Here is a 21,094-nt window from a genome sequence, read left to right on the forward strand (position 1 = left end):
ATTTAGAATTTTATTAACTTAGGTCATGTCCACGAATTCATATATTCGTAAACTTCAGATTAGAATAACAGAGACTGGCAGTTTATCCGAAATTGTACTACTTCACTGCGTATATATACTAGAAGTGCTTCAAATACGTTAATGTATATTAAATTGTATCAGTCTTTGAATCAAGTAATGTACGCAATTTGTATGTCGGTTCGCGGCGGTTTCGCAGAGTTTGTTCATTGTCGTATATATTATTCAACATTTCAATATTAATAAGTATTTCTCACGCAAATCCCCATTTTATTTTATCAATATAACTTGAATAATATCACGAAACGCCTCCAAGATTTAACTGTTTATTACGTCACAAACAGATGCTATTTGCAGAAATGGTTGCAACATCATCGTAATGTATCTGCCACGAAGAGTACTATATGAATAATTCGAGTAATAGATATATGCGGAAAGTTTACGTAAGCTTTGGACTTATATTTTTGTAAAGCTTTTAATACCTTTATAAAAGTATAATGCTAACAAATTGTTTATTGAAAGATAGTAATCAATTATTTATTTGGAATATTAAAAGCATTGAACAACAGTGCTTTCAATATTTAAAATATGTAATTAATTACTGTCTTTTAATATTAAATTGGCCAATTAGATTTCTCCTCTGTAAGGCTGCAGTTAGAGAACATAACTGGACATAAAATTTTAGTAAGAATTTTTCCGCAAATATATATCGAAATTTTCTTTTTGAATATATTGTACTTAATTATTAAAATGTCTTCCACATATAAAATTTTCTTCAACAGGTAAATAAATTTCATTTCTTATTCTCTATATAAGTTGCGTTTCTATCTTTCTAATTATAAGTTGATTAACGAATGTTGACAATTACTTACATAAGATCCTAAAAGATATTTTAAAGACGTCTTTTATAACACATCATTAAAAGTTCTTAAAAAAAAAACGCTTTAAAGATATCTTCAAGGCTTTCTGGAAAAAAAGTAAAGGTTAAATACATATAATAAAACATTTTTTGGAACATATGTAACTATTAATATTATTGTTTACAACATGTATTGATTACAATGCATATGGTAGAGCCAATTTGTAAAAGAGGTATAAAAATATCTATTATCGAAGTCTCACATTTTTTATCATTTTGTCATAACAACGTAGTTAAAACAATATTTACGGAAATGCGTTAATAAGAAATAAAAGCTACTTAATAGATCAGGGTCAAATAATTTAGTATTTACATAACTTTGCGTATAATTCTTGTGTACTTATATTATAATACACAAACGCGTGTATATAGAACGAAAAAAATAAAAAAAATTATAATTCTTGCAATTAAAATTTTACACTTTATTTGCTTAAGGTTGAGAGTTGCTAAGTTATAATTATAGATTATAAATATAGTTTATAAATATAAGTTTATAATTATATCCGATATTCTTTTTTTCAAGAATTCTCGGAAATTCGTGGAAAATTCTTGGAATTTTAGATAATGCCTGTTAATAATCGACGAAGAGGTAGTACCTCTTTGCTTATTATGTTCTTCTGGTATTTCATCGATTATCATAAATTTAAATTTTTGCTAAATTGGAGCACAAGGTAATTTAAAAATACCAGACATATTTCTGACAGTTTCACAAGAAATTTTCGTTATCTTAAGCTTTTAGGTAACTTTTTTAAACTTCAAGGCACGTGCGCGCGTGTATAATAATCTCGAGTACTTATTATTTATAATATAATTATATATATATATATATATATAATATAATTATAAATTACAGTTTAAAATTATAAATAAGACATAAAATTACGAACAAAATTATAAATCATATGAAATATCCCAGGTCGCCTAGTTTGTTAATCTTTATTTTATTTTACTTCTTATCTCTTTCTAATTCTTAACACTAGAAAAAAAAATACAAAGTAAGTTAAATCGCGAGACTAAAAATAATCTAAATTACTAGTAATGAACATAGGAATAAGAAAAAATAAAGAGAAAATGAAATCGAGTTTAAAATTAAAAATAACGCTGCTAGAAATGTGAATAAAATACGACCTTACGCACGAGGCATGTACACACGAAAGGCTCAAGGGAATCGTTTGCGTCATCGTCGTTCTCGTTTTCCATTGTTTTGAAATCTAGCGCGCGGTCCGCGTTCCACCGTTTCCCCGCGCCTGCGCGGCAGAGCGGATCCGTGCGGGCGCTCGCGAGTCGCGACGAAACGCGGCGCATGCGCCCAGTGTCGCGCTCACGATGGTCGATCGTAATGAGGTGTCTATGTCGCGTGTGCCAATTTTGGTAATTCTGGGCGCCACCGGATCCGGAAAATCACGGCTGGCGATCGAGCTGGCGCGCCGCTTCTCCGGGGAGATCATCTCGGCCGACAGCATGCAGGTGAGTGCAGCATCATGCCTGATCCACGACGCAGTAGTCCCGCAACGAGGTTAGGTAAGCCGCGGCACGACTTTCAAACTTGTTTATCGTCCGCGAGGAAACTCGTGGTAGGCGCAGGGATCGGGAAAGTGCCGTTTTTCCAGGAAAATATTTATCTGAATAAATGTATGCCAGATTTGCGGGTAAACGAGGAAGGGAAGGCGCGTTTCCAATTGAACGTAATCGTGTGAGCGACGACCGCGTGGCGGAAGTGCTCCAATATAGGAAGCGCGCGGTGATCGCGATAAAAATGAATAGATCAATGTTCTCTCGAGTGTCGATGCTAACGAGGAAGCACTCGCGAATGACGTCAATGAGAGCGTAATTTTCTAAAAATATTGATAACGTTACAAGTGAAATTTTAGACTGATAAGAATAAATTAAATGAGAGTAATAATCTTATTTTCGGTTAAAGTGGAGTATATAGAGAATTGAAAAATATATTTACAAATTTTCATAGGAATATTAACACGCACTAAGATCTGCTTTGACTGAAAATAAAATTTTTTCTTTTATTTAATTGTTGTGAAATTGTTGTTTTTATATTTTTTTATAAAATGAATTTAATTTCTCGATTATTTGATTTATTTTCATCGATTAATATCTCCATTTTCATCAATGTAGATTAATTTTGATTTAAGTCACTTTTTATTTTTTTCTAGTTGTAAAAATTTGAAAAAGAGATCAAGATTAAGTTAAATCTCTTGGTGATTAAAGTTAAGCTACGTTAATGGAAATGGACATAAAACCTTCGCTCTGAAATCTTATTTGTGCATACATATAAATTTTAGTTTTCTCTAATTCTTTTGTTACGTTCTCGTTTACTAGAATGGTGACGTCACGAAATATTTACACGTTTAAAAGTAAAATCCATCTGCTTATAATGGCAGCATTTAAATCCCGCCTGCTCGTAAAGCTGACGTTTAAATCCGTCTGACGAGGCACTTTGTTAAAACGACTCCGTGCGCGAGAAAAAGCAGCTCCTCTTCCTCTCATTTTCTCTTTTTTTTTTCTCTGTTACAAACACAAATGGTTTTACGTCAGTGCTACATAAAGTGCTAATATCGCGATGATAAAGCGCGAGTGTGAAAATGACTCCTAATATTCACATTTCTACCAATGTAGATTAATTCTAATCTCGGTTTAATTTACTTTAATTCTCAGAGCTAGAGAAAGATAAGAAGTTCAACCGAGATTAAAGTTAATCTACATTAGTAGAAATGAGCATATAAAGCGGAGTTTGTCTTTTTCTCCCTGGAAAACATCTTGTTGCATTATTAAATGGAATTCTAGTTAAAAATTAGAATTTTCTGGTTAAATCTATTACGAATGAGATAATCAAAATTTTGATTGATATGATCAGAATCTTCTGGTCCGTTCATTTTCAATTAGAATTTTTTCTCAATATTGGAATGAGATTCCAGTAATGTGACTAGACAGTTTCGGATCTCTAAAGCGAGACAACTTTATCTTGGAGTGATTAGGAAGAAGAATGTATAGATAAAGATAAAAACGATAATAGTAATTTATTTTTAAAAGATAATTATTTATATTCTGACGTGTTTGTAGGTGAGAAACCTTATCTTGAAAGCGAGACTATCATTCTAAAATCTAAATCCAAGTGTGTAATAAGTGCCTTTATTTACGTGATTTAATATTCCGTGTATAAATAACTTTATATTACACGTTTAAATGTGTAAATCTATTTTTGTATACAGCATAGTGTGTTATTTTTACATGGAAAATTAAATGACATATATATACATAAAATTACATATAAAGTCACTTATTACACGCTTGAATTTGCTGAAAGCCTGATGTCACATTAATTATAGCGTCTATCAACCTCGTAACGATGTCAAGTAATATGTTATTGTTATCGCTGTCATATCATCGTTATCGCTTGCTAATTCCGCTGTCATCTTCGATACGACGACTGAATGTCGCTCTCTTTCTCCCTTCTGGGAGTTAGGTCGCGGGTCACAGGTCTGCTACGCGTATAGAGCGCACTTTCGTGGCCCATAAATTAGCCGATTTAATTGTCGCGCACGTCGGAGGCACGTCCGGTAATCTAATCGTACGGCCTTGACACGAGGATCAGTCGCGGCGCAATCGTGTCACGATGTAAATCGAATTCCGTCTTTTCGACTGGCCTGCCGGAGAAACCCGTTGACCTTCCGGTCGAACAAACTTCCGGCGAATTAATATCGTAACGCTTCTGTATCGGGTAGTCAAAGGTCAGCTTTCTTACTCCCCTTGTTTTAAACAAATTGGCTTTCTTCTCTCTTTTTGTCGAAGACGTTTTTTTCTTCTTCAGGGACATTCCTCCTTTGCTTCTCACGCTAGCACTTATACGTTTCAAAAGAACTGAAGTCGTTTCTTCCATTTCTAAACGAGGGAATCACAGATATAATTATTCATACAAGAATGCACACGTTAATTATTGGAAATCGTTATATGAAAAATAAAAATTATTAAATTATCAGAAAGTTAAATTATACAATTATTAAAAAATTGAATTTTCGTAGAAAATATTAGATTGATTTATATGAATTGAAAAAAATTATATGTGAAGAGCTTATTCATGCAAATTGTTATTCTGCTTTATATTTTGTCAGTTTTTAAATATTGATATTCTGAAGAAAAATCGATAAAATTTAGTTAGGTAATGCAAAAGAATATTTTGAGTAAAAAGATAATTTTTTTGTTTCTCACTGTAAGATTCTCCTTGAATGATGTAAGAAATTAATCATAGATGCTTATAAATTGAGATTTATTTCAAACTATTCACAAACATACAGCTGACATATAGCAATCATTTGTTAACGTGGGAGGAAGTTCTTAAAAATAAATGTCTATAATTTCTCTAATAATTTTTTCAAATTTTTACTGATGTGTTCTCTGTGGATTTTTTCATGCTGAATGAACGAAGATCTTTATGGAAAATTTTCGAAAAAGATCAATTTGACATTCTCTTTTGACTACACTTTCAATTTTTAAATCTCGTAGCAATTTTTAAGAAAATTTAAATATAAAATTTTTAAATAGAAATAAAGTTTTTATTTTTATAATTTTTTATATATAAAAAGGTATACGATGAATGAAATATACTTTTTATAATATTAAAAAAAATTTTACTTACATTATTTTTTATATAATCAAATTTGATAAATTTTGACTTTAATACTCGAGATCATTGCCGTCTTTCCAGTCCAGTAGTGGACTGGTTTCGTGCCCAAGGAAGAAGTCTAATTGGCGGTTTCTCGTCTTCGAGCGCGCGCGTCAGTTTATTTCGGTAGCTTTTTCACACGGAGCGTATCGGCTCCAATTTCGTTTCCCGCTCGCGGCTACGCGTGACCTCACTCGCGTGCGTAAATCACGTGCTCCCTGGCGGTCACGGCGTGACGCCCACACGCGCGCATGCCGAAGAAAAAAAAGATATTCGCGAATTTCCGCCCTCGCTGACTCTCAATCCGCGCTGAACATCAAACGGCACGGTCTCGCTTCACTCTCGCTCGGGGAATCGTAATCAGTGTCGGGATTGTTCTTCCTCTCGACCATCAAATCCTCTAGGGACGTATCTCGCACGACCAAACATCCCACGGAGATGCTCTCACTCACTCACTCACTCACTCACTCACTCACTCACTCACTCACTCACTCACTCACTCACTCTCTCTCTCTCTCTCTCTCTCTCTCTCTCTCTCTCTCTCTCTCTCTCTCTCTCTCTGTCTGTCTGTCTGTCTGTCTCACTCTCTCCCCTCCTTCCCTTCCTCCCCCCGCCCCTTCTCTATCTCCTTCTTCGCTTAAGCTTGGCTTTGCGCGCCAGACGCCGAACTAGAGGTATTCATTCGTTAAGTTTTTGCTCGGGAAAGTTCATCTGTTCTGAACTGATTGAAAAATCCGCTTCTTAAAAGTCTGATATCTTAATGTATAAATATTATAAATATATTAATATTAATATACAAATATTATACCATTCTGTGATTTAATTTTCCTCTAATGTATAACCCTGCATAATTTTTCAGCATTTCATTACACAAAAAGGACGATTTTGCTAAAATATTTTAAAATTTAGCTAGATGCAGATCTAAAAATAATTTTGTTTTGGCTATCGAATTAATTATGTTATTCAGAATATACTCAATGACTGCTAGAATGTTAAAATTTTTTCCAACATTATCATACTTGAACGGTAAACATACTGAGAAAAATTTTTGTTTTGAAAATGGGCGAACTTGACCAGAAAAATTTTTAATTAAATCAAATTTTTTATTATCTCAGAATTATAATAGATTTAATAAAAAAATTCTCTGATATATCCATTTTCAATCGGAATTTCAATTAATGCAACCAAACTCTTTCTGTAGTATAATACATAATAATTTTGATGATCCAACAAAATTATTTGTAACTAATTAAATTTTTTAATATTTCTGTAAAATCGTTGTTTCCCAAGGTTTTTGTAAAAAATATAAAAATAAAAATTGGCTAAAATCTACGTAAAATTGTACCTTGTCGTTCGAAAAATGAAGTTATTGATACAACGAAATTTACACAAAAATATAAAAACATTGTTTGAAATTTGATGTGGGTTCGAGTACGTATTGACAAAAAGGTTTATTATGATCTGCGATAACTTCTTTCAACTTTACTTTCTTTGCTTTTTTTATTGAAGATGTAATATCGAAAATATTATATTGAATTGAACAATTGAGAGATAGGATGGATGGAAAAAAATCTAAAATGAAATTTCAATTAAAGAGATTTTATTTTTATTAAATATATTTTTTTCTTAAATACGTCAAATTCCCTGAATAATTGAATTTCCTGATCTGCTTTTAATTTCTTATTTTTATAAAAAATTTGTAATTTAGCCAGAGTAATTATGCAGCATAAATTATGTCGAAATGAAATCGATTAATTGACTAAAATACTATTTTATTTTTGGTTATTTCCGATGAGACCTGTTCGGCAAATAAATATTTTATTTACTGGAATATCAAAACGTCTAGAAACCTAATTTACCTAAAAACTAGTCAGACGGAAGAATAATATGCACCGAAACTCAGTATACGATGGTAAATTTCTGATATATTCAATGCGTTGAATTTTAATATTGCCGTTAAAAAGGCGTGCTAGAATTCTACCGGAATACTGCAAGCGATTCTCTTATGAGTATCCGTTGAGATGATCCGCGCTGCATTTTTTATGAGCGAATAATGAGCCGCAAAGTTCTCAATAATGTAAAAATTTTACGAGATTTTATCGGAGCTCGTTCTTTAGCTGGAAATCACGGAAGTAAGTGACAATCAAATTATAGATAGAGAAAAAAAAGAAGAGAAATTTACGTAAAAAGAATATATTACACGTATTTTTAAAATGATAAAAAAATCATGGAAAAATTATGAATTATTCTAGATTTCTATAGATACATATTTAAAAGTAATATGAAAAATTTAGCGGCAATTTAGAATGTGGATCAAAAATTATTTCATTAATTAGTAGTATTTTTTATCTGTAACGTATTGGAAATTTATAGAAACGTGTTATAAAATATAATAAAAATTTCAATATTTAAGTTAAGTATTGAAGACGATTTATGTAAAAAAAAAGTTTGTAATTATTTTTTTAATTTTGGTATTATAACAACAAAAAATAATAACAAATAAAATAAATAACGAATGTGTTGTTCAATAAAAATGGAATGTTATATAAATATAACTTTCATATGTATATAATTTATTTAAAGCAATGATGTGCAACTTTTTTTAAAGGTCATTTTTAAATGTTACTTTTAAAAATAGGTAAAATCTTTCAGAAATGGTTATTAGCATAAGAATAGAAAATATAATTTTATATTTTTGGCTTTGAATTGCAAAAAATTCACAGATGGACCGCAGATTACGCATCACTGATTTAAAGTATAAATTAACACATTTATAAAAATGGATATGACACATTCTTAAGAATTATACTGTCTTAAAATGATATGGCTGAGATATTTTAATTTGAATATAAAGTAGCTATTCTAAAACATATAATAGGATTATATGATAACCGCATAACTATAACTTTACACCACAGTTATATACGAGATTAATTACGTATGTAATTACATACAGAAAAGCGTAATTATTTATCTTATTTCGCGCACAAATGCTCTTTTGTTCCTTTTAGCTAAACCGATATTGCACGCGTTTTGTTACCGAATATAAATATTGTTACATACGTATACATTATACACGTTTGATACCACGTATGTAACTGTGAGTTATGTAGGCTACAACCGGCACACTTGATACACGGTTTGAGAAAGTGAACGTTTAGGCGAGACCTTTCATCAAGGAATATACCGGGGAAGTATATGTTAGCGTTCGGGCAGCATGAAAGCGGCATGAAAGTATAATTAGTTTATAATTCTGTGTAACGAACTGCGCGGTCGAAAGGTAATTGCGCACGATTACAAATTTAACGCGGAAAGATTCGTCTCACGACGCGCTTTGTCCGCGTTTCGCGCGAGTCGATTGCATAAATTCCAGCGACGAGTATCATTGTAACAATCTGCGACAGTTTCTTCAATCTTGCTTTCTTTATTATTATAAATATAACCTTGAGTGATAATAATTAATTCTTATAATAGTATAATGCACGATTAAAACATTCGCATTTTTTTTCTTTAAAATACTAGAGATACTTATTGATTAAATAATACACGAAAAAAGAATTAAAATCTAAAAATTTAGATAGATATAGATCTAAAAATTGTTTTGTTTTGTTATTCAAATAAGAAACTCGTATCGCAACGTGGATAGGAATAGTAGGCGTTAAAAGTAACGCATTCTCACGGATATACGCCGTTTAATCATAGGGTGTTCAAGGCGTGTGATATAGCGCTGAAATTCGTTGATACTTTATCGCGGCACTGATCCATGGAAAGCAACGTACCTTGGTCCTTGAATTCAAAATAGTATTCCCCGGCAAACTCGGTTGCGTGCCACGCATGGAAACTATCGTTTTAATCCATTCGATTAGAGTGCTGGCGATAGCAAAAGAATTCGCTATTAGGATGTTAATACCTACACAAATGAGACAGATTATTACGAATGGTAATTCACGCAGTTATTAATTAGAAATAATGATTTATCTTTATCTCGTGATCTTTTCATCTCTTTTGCGCTAATACAATAACTTATTTTATACACTGAGAAAAAAATATAGTCAATTTTAATAAATATTTAGTTCAATACTGCCAACTAAACATTTACTTACAGTAAATAAATATTTGTTCAGTTCAAAAAAAATTGATTGTTAAATCGAATTAACATTTCTTGTATCAAATAAATATATCTTTATATTTAATAAATATTTAGTTGGCAGTATTCAACTAAATATTTATTAAAATTGACTATATTTTTTTTCAGTGTACGTATAATAATTATACGAAAATGCAATAGTAATGACATTGTTTATGTAAAAAACTGAAATTATATAATATTATATATTATCAAATTTGTGTATCATTAAAACTTCGATATATAATAAATGAATCTATTATTTTGAACTTTTCGAAGCTGACGTTAAAATTTGTAACACACTTAACTGGCGCTGAATCTGTGAGTCACATTTATGTTACAGACTGGAAGACGCTAATTAATTTCAAGGACGCAAAATGACGTAACTTAATAAAATGGAATAAATACTGAATTTATTTTAGTAACGATAATTCAAATTATTTATAAACGAGGGAGTTCAAGACTCCCCGACAGCTTTGGAAGGTTAAGAGGCTATCGAATTGGAAACAGGTGCAAATTTCGGAAAAACGTGAGGCACCATTTTTTTTTCGCGAGAAACATTCTTGATAATGATTGTGCGCACGGAAATGTAATCGCAAGAAAATGCACTTCGATGGCACGCGACGGTGTGCATTATGACGAACGAAAATTGTGGTAAAACTCGTGAGTTATCGCTGGTTATACAGCAGGTACCAACCGGTTTTAAATCCACGGCGACGCGATGACGCGAGATTTACGAGGCTCTTTTGTCGACGTGGATGCCTCGGGACGATCGCGGCCGTTGTTTTATTACGGCGTTGAATTGCAAGTGCAAACCTTTATCAAGATGTCGAGTGAAATCTTGTAACAATTACTGAACGATTAATGAATGTATTTAGCTCTGTAGAACGCTCAATTGATGTAATTGCCAATCAACATTAATATCATTTGACATGTAATATTAAAAAGATCGTAATCATCTCAGCTTTTTTTATTTATCATTATTCATGCAGGCTTTTAACTGTATTAATTTTAACTTTGTTCGATAGTATCGAGAAATACGTTAATTTATTAGCGGCAGCTGTTCGAGATTTGCACACTAAAGTTGATTATTGATAATCCTGTTTAATAGTTATTCGATTTCATTCGAATCTTGTTTACTACATGGAAGATTTTGCTGAAAAATATTAAAAAATTTAACTATAGGTACGCTCACGCGGATTTGAAAATAATTTTGTTAGATTTAAAATAATTATGGAGAAAAACTCAAATAATGTTGGTAAAATTTTGTATATTCTAGCAATCAGTTTAAATATCCTAAGATGACAGTCCCAATTATAGGTCAAACTTGTAAGATGTTTAATTGTTTCCTAAATATATTAATAAAATTCTGCAAAATTTTTTACCTTTAATTTTTTACAATTATTGTAAAGTAGAACCAACTTTTCAATCATTGTTAATATTTAAAAAGAAAAAGCAGATTGTTTCCTTCTTCAATTATTCCTCGAAATTATGATATTTTTATAATACACTCTATATATCCATAATAATTGAGACTCGAATTCAATTAATAATCTTTTTAAATGTTTGATCGTCGAACCACCATTTTAGACGATCTACAATTAGCGATAAAATTCAAGATAAAATTTTTATAATTTTATGTATTACGTATTCTAAGTATAAATGTGTGTTCTGATATATATTATATGTGAATTTTATTTTTTCAAGTGTTTTCTATGTTAAAGGACACGTAAAATTATAAATAGACTTCTGTTCCAAATTTGCGAATTATAAATCGTCTAAAGTTGGCTTTAAATTTACACGAATTGATAAAATTACGTTAAATGATCCATAATTGGGATCATTACCTTACGTAATTATTTTGGTAGTCTAACAAAATTATTTTCTGATCTGTATCTAGCGAATTTTTTTTAATATTTCAGTAAAATCGTTCTTTCTGAGTATATACGTCAAAATTAGGTCACTCGTTTAAATGGATGTTCTCGACAAATTCTTTTTTCAAAAATGCTTTTTGATTCTTTTGCTAAAGCTGTTTCTCTTCATCTTATTATACATTATGTGAGATCCGTTCAAGCATGTAACCATTTGCTGTCGGTACTTTTAGATGTTTCAAGGTATCGGGGACAATTTGAAATTTCATTCATATAAATCGTTAGTAGCGCGAAAAATTATAAATTTTGAGCGAAAAATCATAAGATTCGAATATCCAAGGATATTTTACTATTTACAAATTATGTCACAGTTGAGATAATTCGCAATCAATGCGAATTATCTCTTGTACCAAAAAATTTCGTGTATATAAATTACTCCATATTTACATGACAATATGACAGCTCGGTTTTTTTCATGTATAATCTCGAATATTTGTCGCGCGATATATCTTTTTCATTTAAAAGGAAAACAGAGAGACTTTACTTTTAGTATATTAATATCGAGATGATTTAATCAGTCTCGGTTTCAATCATTAAAACTTTTTGCAATTTTTTTACTTTTGTCGAGTACCATTAATATTGAAAAATTTAAGCATATTTTTTTACTTTGATTGTATTTAACGAAAATATCGTTGAGAAGTGTCATCCAACACTAATACTATTAATTGCACTATTATTAAATGTATATGTGTATATTTTTTTGCAATACAATGTACGTCACAATATGGCGTAAGTTCAAAGCATGTACCACTGATGTGTCATCTCTTCTGCGATTAGGAGTGCTGAGAACAATTTGTCATACTTCCGTGATTAAGTTGCTGCATTCGCTCGCGGTGCATTATGTAATTCCTCTTGGAGTATACTGTGTCGTAATTGCATGATTATTCATGTGGAATATCAGTACTGTTTGGCGCCAAGTGATACGACGTTTTATCTCGAATAAAGATAACAAATCACTTTAGTAGATAGACTTGAGAAATTTTCATTACAATTATTATTATATTAAGTATCACTTTAACATTGTATCAAATAACAGTGTTAACTAATGTTATATCTTAAAACATCTTCAAATAACGTAATCATAACATTTTGATTGAATCCTATCATTTTTCATACCTTAATTTTCAATACTTTCATCTTGATAAGATTAAATCTTGAGTTAAAACGAAAAATTTTTTAATGAAACAAAAATTTGAAGATATTTAAGATATTTTTATAATTAGCTTCCAATAACTCAAAATTAAAAAATTAATATTGATATCATTAAGAAAAATAAATTTAAAATTTGTCAACACTATTTTTTTTATTATTTCTGTTATTATTTTGTAGAACTGTAGGTGTATATTCAGAGATTATCTGCAGAAAATATATATAGTCACATGCATGTGCCATTATTTAATGAAATGATAACAAACGTGTGTCCAGCAGTAAAGCAATATTTACGTAGTGCCAAGTTTATTTTTTATTTCAATCAGATTCTAACGAAATTTTCTCTCGTCGTGTACATGTACGGACAAATAGGTTAATGTAAAATGACAGAAATATATGCGTTGGTTTTGCAGATTATTGACCTCAAAACGTCCATATGTTTTTTAAATGTAAATCGTTTGAATTCATGGATAATTCATAGGACGAGCTGATGGAAATTGGGTCCTATCCGCAATAACGATGCTGCAGCAACTCATCTCAATGCTCCAATTGTTCTAAAATATCTAAAAATTTAGCTATATAAATAAGAAAATAATTTTTTTGTACCGTGAAAATAATGATATAGGATGCTCAAATATAATGAGCAATGCTCAAATATAATGCTGCAAAGTTTTTACAGTTTAACAATTAGTTTAGATGACCTACATTTATTTTGATGGTCTAACAAAATTATTCTCTGTAAATCTGTATAGATCTGTAAATCTAGCTAAATTTGTAGCAAAATTGTTCTTTCCTCTTGTAAAACATTCTTGTGCAAATGTCTTTTTACGATTTACGATTTTTACGAATCGATTTAATTGCATTATTTTACAACATTCGTAAGTTGTGAAAATTATAGCGCCACATAAACGTTAGCGCGTAGTCAAACTGCTATGAGAAATCTGATCTTATCGTTTAATTAATGTTAGAAAAAAATTCTCCTCTCTTAGAACACTTATTAAGCAATCAGACTCGGCAAGATCGCAAAAGATAACGAAATAAGATAAGACTGGCAAAGAAGCAAATTTATCCGATTTGATCATTTCTTTTATGTATTGATACACACGTCTTGGTATTATTAGCATCTAATTAATTCTGACATTTCTCTGAAAATATATTTTCATTTCCGAATAATTAGGATAAGAAGCAAATGTTGCTATAAATTTTGTTTAACTTAGCGATTGTACTTGTCGGGCTCATGCGTTTCTCAAATCGTGCAATTCCTATAGATGTTCGGCATAAACAGAGCTTGTATTGTAAAAATATTTCCAAGTAGAAATGCTGTAACAGGATATGACAGCATTTACGATGCGAATATCATGCTTGCCGTTAGTAGAATAAGATACTAAAGCAGAAACCAGATCTCTCGACTTATTACCTTGAATCACGGTGTGATAATTTCCTTGATCTGCTAGGGAATCCTCGTCGTTGATTACTCGTGAATGAGATTCAGAATAGCTAATGATAAACGGTAGCACGTACCCAACAATCCTCTCTCTTGCGGAGCGCTTGCGTAATTTGTCAAGGTTAAACTTCTCCAAGGTAGAAGGTAAAAGCCTTTTGAATGCCTTAACAAATCAGTAGATTTTTAGACAGATTTTTTTTCCTTTTTCTTACAGAATTTACAATTTCCTTGTTAAAATATAACAAGATGTCAATGTTTAAAGTGCGGAAGATAAATTAAATAAAAATTAGTAACTTTTGACATAAGAATTCAAAGAGTGATTACTAATAATTAAAGGAATCAATAAAGAATAAATTATAGTGAATTAATTGGGAAAAAGTAGAGAACAATTTAAATTTAAAATTATTAATTAAAAATTTGATGTCATATCTATTAAAATTTAATTAACATTGAGATGTTTGTATACGTATATATACACTACCATTCAGAAGTTTTAGCGTGCCTTACGGTTTTGCTAATAATTCTATTTTTTTATGTATAAAATATGAAATTATGATATGATATTCTCTCTTATTTTCGATTACGGAAGTGTTCAATTATAGAGTCACGAATTGTTGAAAAATAATTATAAACAAGAAATCAAAAGTAAATTTTTTAAATACACAAGTACATATATATTGATTGAAAAAAATATCGAATTAAAAATTTTGCACTAAACACTGATAAACATTTAGATATATGACGACTATAATAACAATAAAAGATCATATGGAAACGTATCAATATTCTCGTAGAAATTAAGTCCCAAATTAAACACAAGTGTTTGATTAAGATGTTTGAAGAACTTATCTACAGAATGGTAACAGTGTGACTTTTATCAATTAAGATCAAAGAGATTATGCTTGAAGAAGTAAAAAAATCTAAGATAAAATAAGTTCTTTTTTTTAGTTTTAGAAAAAAATATGTAATAAATTAAAAATTAATGCATGCAAAATGTATTCACATTTTTTTATATTACGAAATTTCTATAAACGGAAAGTGTGTCGAAACTTTTGAATGGTAGTGTATAATCTTATAACGCTAAGTACCTATACATGCATATATGATATCGTGTTTATTTAATCAATGGAGAAGGCATCAGGATCTCAAAACATTATTAATCTTACATTTACACATACATAGAAGAAAAATGATCCGTCATGTAACTTTCTCCAGCGATAAAATTACGAGATTTTTGTTTTAGATTAATTGATCATTAATTAAATTGAATTGGAAAATATCGCAGTTGTATTCTAATTTACTTCCTCACGCAGGAACGGGTTTCTGAAAAAGGTATTTTATTTCTTAAAGACGATACGAGAGAGTGGATTCATATCTTATCCATTGAGCGTAACTTTTCCGATAACAAGAATCATCGCATTACCGGTTCTATCAGAAAAAAGTCAAAGAATTTTCTCCATGAATAGTCTCATCGATAAATCGTTGCGTTATACAACATAAAACTTAATTAACCCGATCAATTTTCGCGCGATCGGCACGCGCATTTCTAGATCGAAAAAACGAAGACATAATTAGTATTCTTTTATCCATTTCTTTTTATCAATCCACATATTAAATAGCACTCAATTTCCTTTTCACTAATTAATGCGCCACGAGCGACGCGATTGATTATTATAATATCCTTAAGTATAGAAGAGAGAGAGAAAGAGAGGGAGGGGGGCAGTGTGTGAGAAATAGAGAATTATTATATAAAGAACATATTCAGTGTAGGATGAGGAATAAGGGAATTAAATGCTCGTTATTTTTATTCATCCCTTAATTATTACTTCATCGACAAGTGATTTATAAAATCATAAAGTAGGTCGCTTGTAAAATTTTGAAGAAAGTTAATTATAATTTATATTTTAAAATTGTCACAAGTTGGAACTCAAAATAAAAGTTGGATTCATGTAGTTGTATGCTACAGAATATTTATCGATATTTTTGTATTCAATTAGTAAAAACGATTAAGAACTATCTTATTTGATTTACGTTGTAAGACAATTTTTTTTATTTATTGATTGGTGTAATAATTAAAAACTGTCGATTTTCTGTCAAGGTGAAATGAAAAGCGTGTATTGGTTTGATTAATTCTTTTTTAGATACAATTTAGCAATATTTAGAAAATAATTAACCGATTAATTCTTTCCTAAGTTGTATTAATTTGTTCCTAAATTGTTAAATTGTATCTGAAAAGAAAAACAAAATTTTCCAATTTTTGTAAGGTTTAGTTATATTAACGTTTACTATTTCTGCTTACATATATGAGATTTAAATTTGAATATTTCGTAAAATGAACGAGATTGTAGAAACATGCGACAAAATATAGCACATTTAAGAGATATAAGCACATAAAAATCATTATTCTACGTATTACGAGTAATTACGAATGACAACTGACCATAGTTAAGTAGTTGTGCGAATAAAGGCAGAAAAGAACAAGCTCAGGCACTGCACATGCGTTCTTGTGGATGGACAGTACATGTACACGAGTTAGTCCATTAGCATCGTGGATTCCTACTAATTATCATAAATACCAAGTAGACGCAGTGAATACACGGGCTCGGTCGCGTCTGGGGATTTGCGCGAATCCAACACGTCGGGGCATTAATGCGGTCAGTTCCGCGGTTTCTTGGATAACATGTGCACTCGTGCGATAGCTATTCACATGTCGCCTCGTAATAAGTTCTAAGTCTACTAAGCTTGCTTTTGCGTGAAATTGTGGTACAGCAATGACACTCCGAGCCGATCTCGAGTGTTCTGTCTTCTTAATCCATCTCGTTCACGAAAGTGCCACTCTTAAATACAGTTTACCGCTATTTATTGCACACCCGTGACTACAACACGTCCTGCATACTCTGGATAGAGATAAGTAAGAGACTCAAGGGAAGTGGCATGCTTTTAAGTCGCGCCAACTAAGACCGACAGTTTATTGCTATTGTACGATCTTTCATTGAGTTGCTTTCAGAATTATCAACCGCCACGTATATCGTAATAGTTTCACTGAAAGTATCTACTTATCGCAGATTGGTGTGAGACTTAATTTTACAAAGTATGAAAAATAAAAATGTTGTTCTTAGCTATAGTATATGGAAAGAACGATTTTGCTGAAATATTAAAAAATTTCATTCAATACAGATCTGAAAATAATTTTATTTTAATCAAGCATGTTGAGCAATGCTGAAAAAATTTCGATATTTTAGCAATCAGTTTGAGCGTCCTACATAATTATTTTGATAGTTTAACAAAATTATTTTTAAATCCGTATTTAACTAAAACTTTAGATTACTTCAGCAAAACTATTCTTTTCGTGTATCTGATTTTACGTTCTACTTTTTCTTAAATTTTACTATAAAATCTTTTACTCTATATATAGGGGAGACTGGGGACAGAGTTGTAACAATTTTTAGAAATATACATATATTTCTTTATTTATGACATATATGTTTATTTCTTTTAATGGCAACATGACGCAACAACTATTTAGCTTTATGATACTATTTGCAAAAAGGTGTAATTTTAGGCTGTTTACGAGTAAAATATCAAAATCCGAATTAGTACATCTTGCTCCGATTTGGGGTAAAATGAAACAGAGCTAGGGAAAGTTGTAACATGTTCTAAAAATAAATTATCTGTTCTAAAACAGAAATTCAATGTTTTAAAAACAAGTTATTTATTCTAAAATATAAATTCACTGCTTTAAAAACACAAATTCAGTGTTTTAAAAATAAATTATCTGTTCTAAAACAGAAATTATCTTCTTATATTATTTTTGTTTTTAAATCAGTAAATTTACTATTAAAAAGCAGTGAATTTGTGTTTTAGAGCAAAGAATTTGTTTCAAAGCAGTGAATAATATCTATTACAATAAGAAATACAACGCATTTGCGGCCATAGGGCATGAAAATGTGACCTCAGCGCATGCTTACATCGCAGTATTTTGTGGTTGATTTCCTAACCTGAATAGTTGTCAACTTAAAATATTTCGGTTCACGAAGCAGAGCGACACTTTTTTTTCGTCAAATCTGTATTTTTTTGCGGAAACGTATTGATTCAGTGTATTTTTATCAAAATTTAAAGTGAGCTGGCTCTTCTTAACATTTACCGTTAATTGTAATAGTTTACAATGTACCCTGGCGATGTGGTATTTTTAACCCGAAACTGATGTTGCAAAAATTTATATAAATATATTTGAAACTACTTAAAAATATCCAAAAAAGACATGCACATATAGCTTGAGAAAACAGATTTTATTTTGAATTAATAAAATGAAAATATGATAAAAAGCATTTTATTTGAAAATTTAAAGCAAAAAAGTATAATATATCGTAAATTTACACTTACATGGCTTATCTGAGCCCTATATATAACTTCAACCTACATATAACTTTTTTTACATGCGGCGCACGCGCGATTGATGTCATGAGGCAAACGCAGGCCTCGATACCAACTATTTTTGTTCTCCATATGATCATCTTATCTCTTATCATTTAAAAGGTATAGGTACGCATTGTTACAACTAACCTCCGTTACAACTGTGTCCCCAGTCTCCCCTACATATATATAAAATATTAAAAATCTTTAAAATCTTCTATAAAATATTAATTCTCCGTTTAAATATTAAACTTAAAAAGAATCTTTTTAAATCTGGAATGTATCTTTTAAAACACTGTATCTTCTTGTATCTTTTAAGACATCTTAGCTGAAAAATTATGTAAAGAGTAAAGAACGGTCATGATGATTCCCGAAGATACACATTCCAAATTACTTATTATTTCTACCGTTGAGAGTTAAAAAAATGTGGCCTAATAAATGTTTAAAGACGGGGAGGGCGGAAAGACCGGAGGTAGTAGATCGGCATCTTTCACCTACGCGGTCGATGATTTGCGCGTGATCGCGGACAACGAGGAGGGAAAGAGGGAGGACCGGTTTCTGAACTTGATAAGAGGATGACGTGAGAAACTCTTGAGTCGAGAACACATGGGGGACGCTATTTTGTGACGGCGGGCGAACGAAGACGGACGATCCGATCGAGAGATGAGAGCGCGGCGAGGAGAGACAGAGAGAGTGATAGTGAAAGAGAGGCGGAAGAAGAAAGAAAAAGAAGGAGAGGGTCCATCTCTTTGGGAGAGAGCGGAGACGAGATCGTTTGTATGCGCCATTTCGCTCCACCGGACCAGTTTTCGTACAGGTACCCCAAAGCGATACGGTCCTCGCGGAATACTTCAAGGTCCGGCATCTGCTTCCTACAAGTTCGAGCTCGTTCTCGTTGTCGTACCTCCAGATTAATCTACTTGAATGATACTTATCCTTAAGACCGCCAAATTGCGTACTTTCTTACTTCGGAACCCAACGGTTATTTCATAACTCAATGCGAATCGTATATCTGATATCGCTATGGCTGAATAATTAAATATAATCATATTTATTTTATTTTTTCTTCGATATAGGTTGCTTTAATAAGAATATTTTTGCAATAATATGTTAAAGTATCCATAAAAGTTTTTTTTAACTTATGTTTAGTGTTCTCTTAGCAAAAGTTTATTAGCAAATTATCATAACATTTTTTTATTTTAATGTTTAATATCTTCTTGAATATTAAATGTGTTTATAGTTAATTGATATTTTACTAAAACATTAACATTTTACTTTGACGAATTAAAAATAAAGTTCTGTTATATCAATTTGTGATATTAATTTAAAATATATGTATATGTATATAAGCTTTTAAATGGTTTATGTTTAAACATTATTTTTTCATTATTTTGTTAGGGAAGAATTGAGCTCAAATTAATTGAAGAATTTATTTAAAAAAGTTTAATTGTTTATTACTCTGGGTATTTTGCGTATATCTCATCAAAGTATTTATTATGTTTTGGGAAAAATATTGTTATATATTATACATATGCATATGTATATATACATAAATATAATATTTCTTAAATAATAAAAAATTATTTTTACTAGGTTTTCGAATTGTGCAGATTATTCGTGTATCTTATCTTATTTTACAATTCTTGAGCAATTAAGTTTGAATTTGATTTATTTACGTTTTTGTATAATTCCGTCTTTTTCTATCGAGTTTCAACAAAAAATTATATACTATTCACGATAAATTTCTGCGCGACATGAATAATTGCACGGGCGTGCGCTGCGTTTACTAATCGTTGACATTACTTAATTTCTCTTAGAGTCACGGGTGCTCATATAGTCACGGACTTACGATTCATTATTGTTGGCATTCGCTCAACTTTGATTTTTATTGAGTTCGACTCAAAGTCAGCTGCCCAATGGGCAATAACTGTCATGAAAACTGAGCCGACAAAGAGAGATTCCGCATCTCCGAGGATTTTTTACGATACGATTCGAACGAACCCGGGGACCCTTAAGTGCACGAGGTCATTTGCATATGAACGCTGCTTAAGATTCCCTGGGTGCATTCTAGAAGGAAGAAGAAGAACCTGTCCTCCCCTTTCTTTCGTACTTCATGCGAGACATTTTCGAACAATTACAGATAATCGTGCGAATAAATCATTTGTGACCTATATATTTCTCGAATTTTATTCAAATCATACTTTATTTAAATCATTCACTTTATAACGTTTATGGCTTAATCAATAACTTTGTGCCAATTTGATTTTAACGTAGAAAAAAATTAATGCTCTTTTAATACTAATTTTGTGTACTATGTAATCAATATTCTTTAACGTTAATGTTGTATGCTTTAACTGTTAACATCTCACTCGCGCATATTTATATATTATAATAATTGTAGTTTATATATTATAATAAT

The 21,094-nt window shown here is 30.9% G+C and overlaps 1 protein-coding gene across 1 annotated transcript in view; it reads left to right on the top strand.

The window, feature by feature from the left end:
* Window positions 1-2,259: 2,259 nt before the first annotated feature.
* LOC108767103 (tRNA dimethylallyltransferase, mitochondrial) overlaps window positions 2,260-21,094 on the top strand; it is a 102,497-nt gene continuing 83,662 nt past the window's right edge. The window contains exon 1 of the mRNA XM_018516799.1: window positions 2,260-2,404. Coding sequence (XP_018372301.1) covers window positions 2,264-2,404 — 141 coding nt within the window. The 5' untranslated portion in view covers window positions 2,260-2,263. The remainder of the gene's footprint in view (window positions 2,405-21,094) is intronic.

Source organism: Trachymyrmex cornetzi, unplaced genomic scaffold (genome assembly GCF_001594075.2).
Source record: "Trachymyrmex cornetzi isolate Tcor2-1 unplaced genomic scaffold, Tcor1.1 scaffold647, whole genome shotgun sequence".
NCBI classification, from domain to species: domain Eukaryota; kingdom Metazoa; phylum Arthropoda; class Insecta; order Hymenoptera; family Formicidae; genus Trachymyrmex; species Trachymyrmex cornetzi.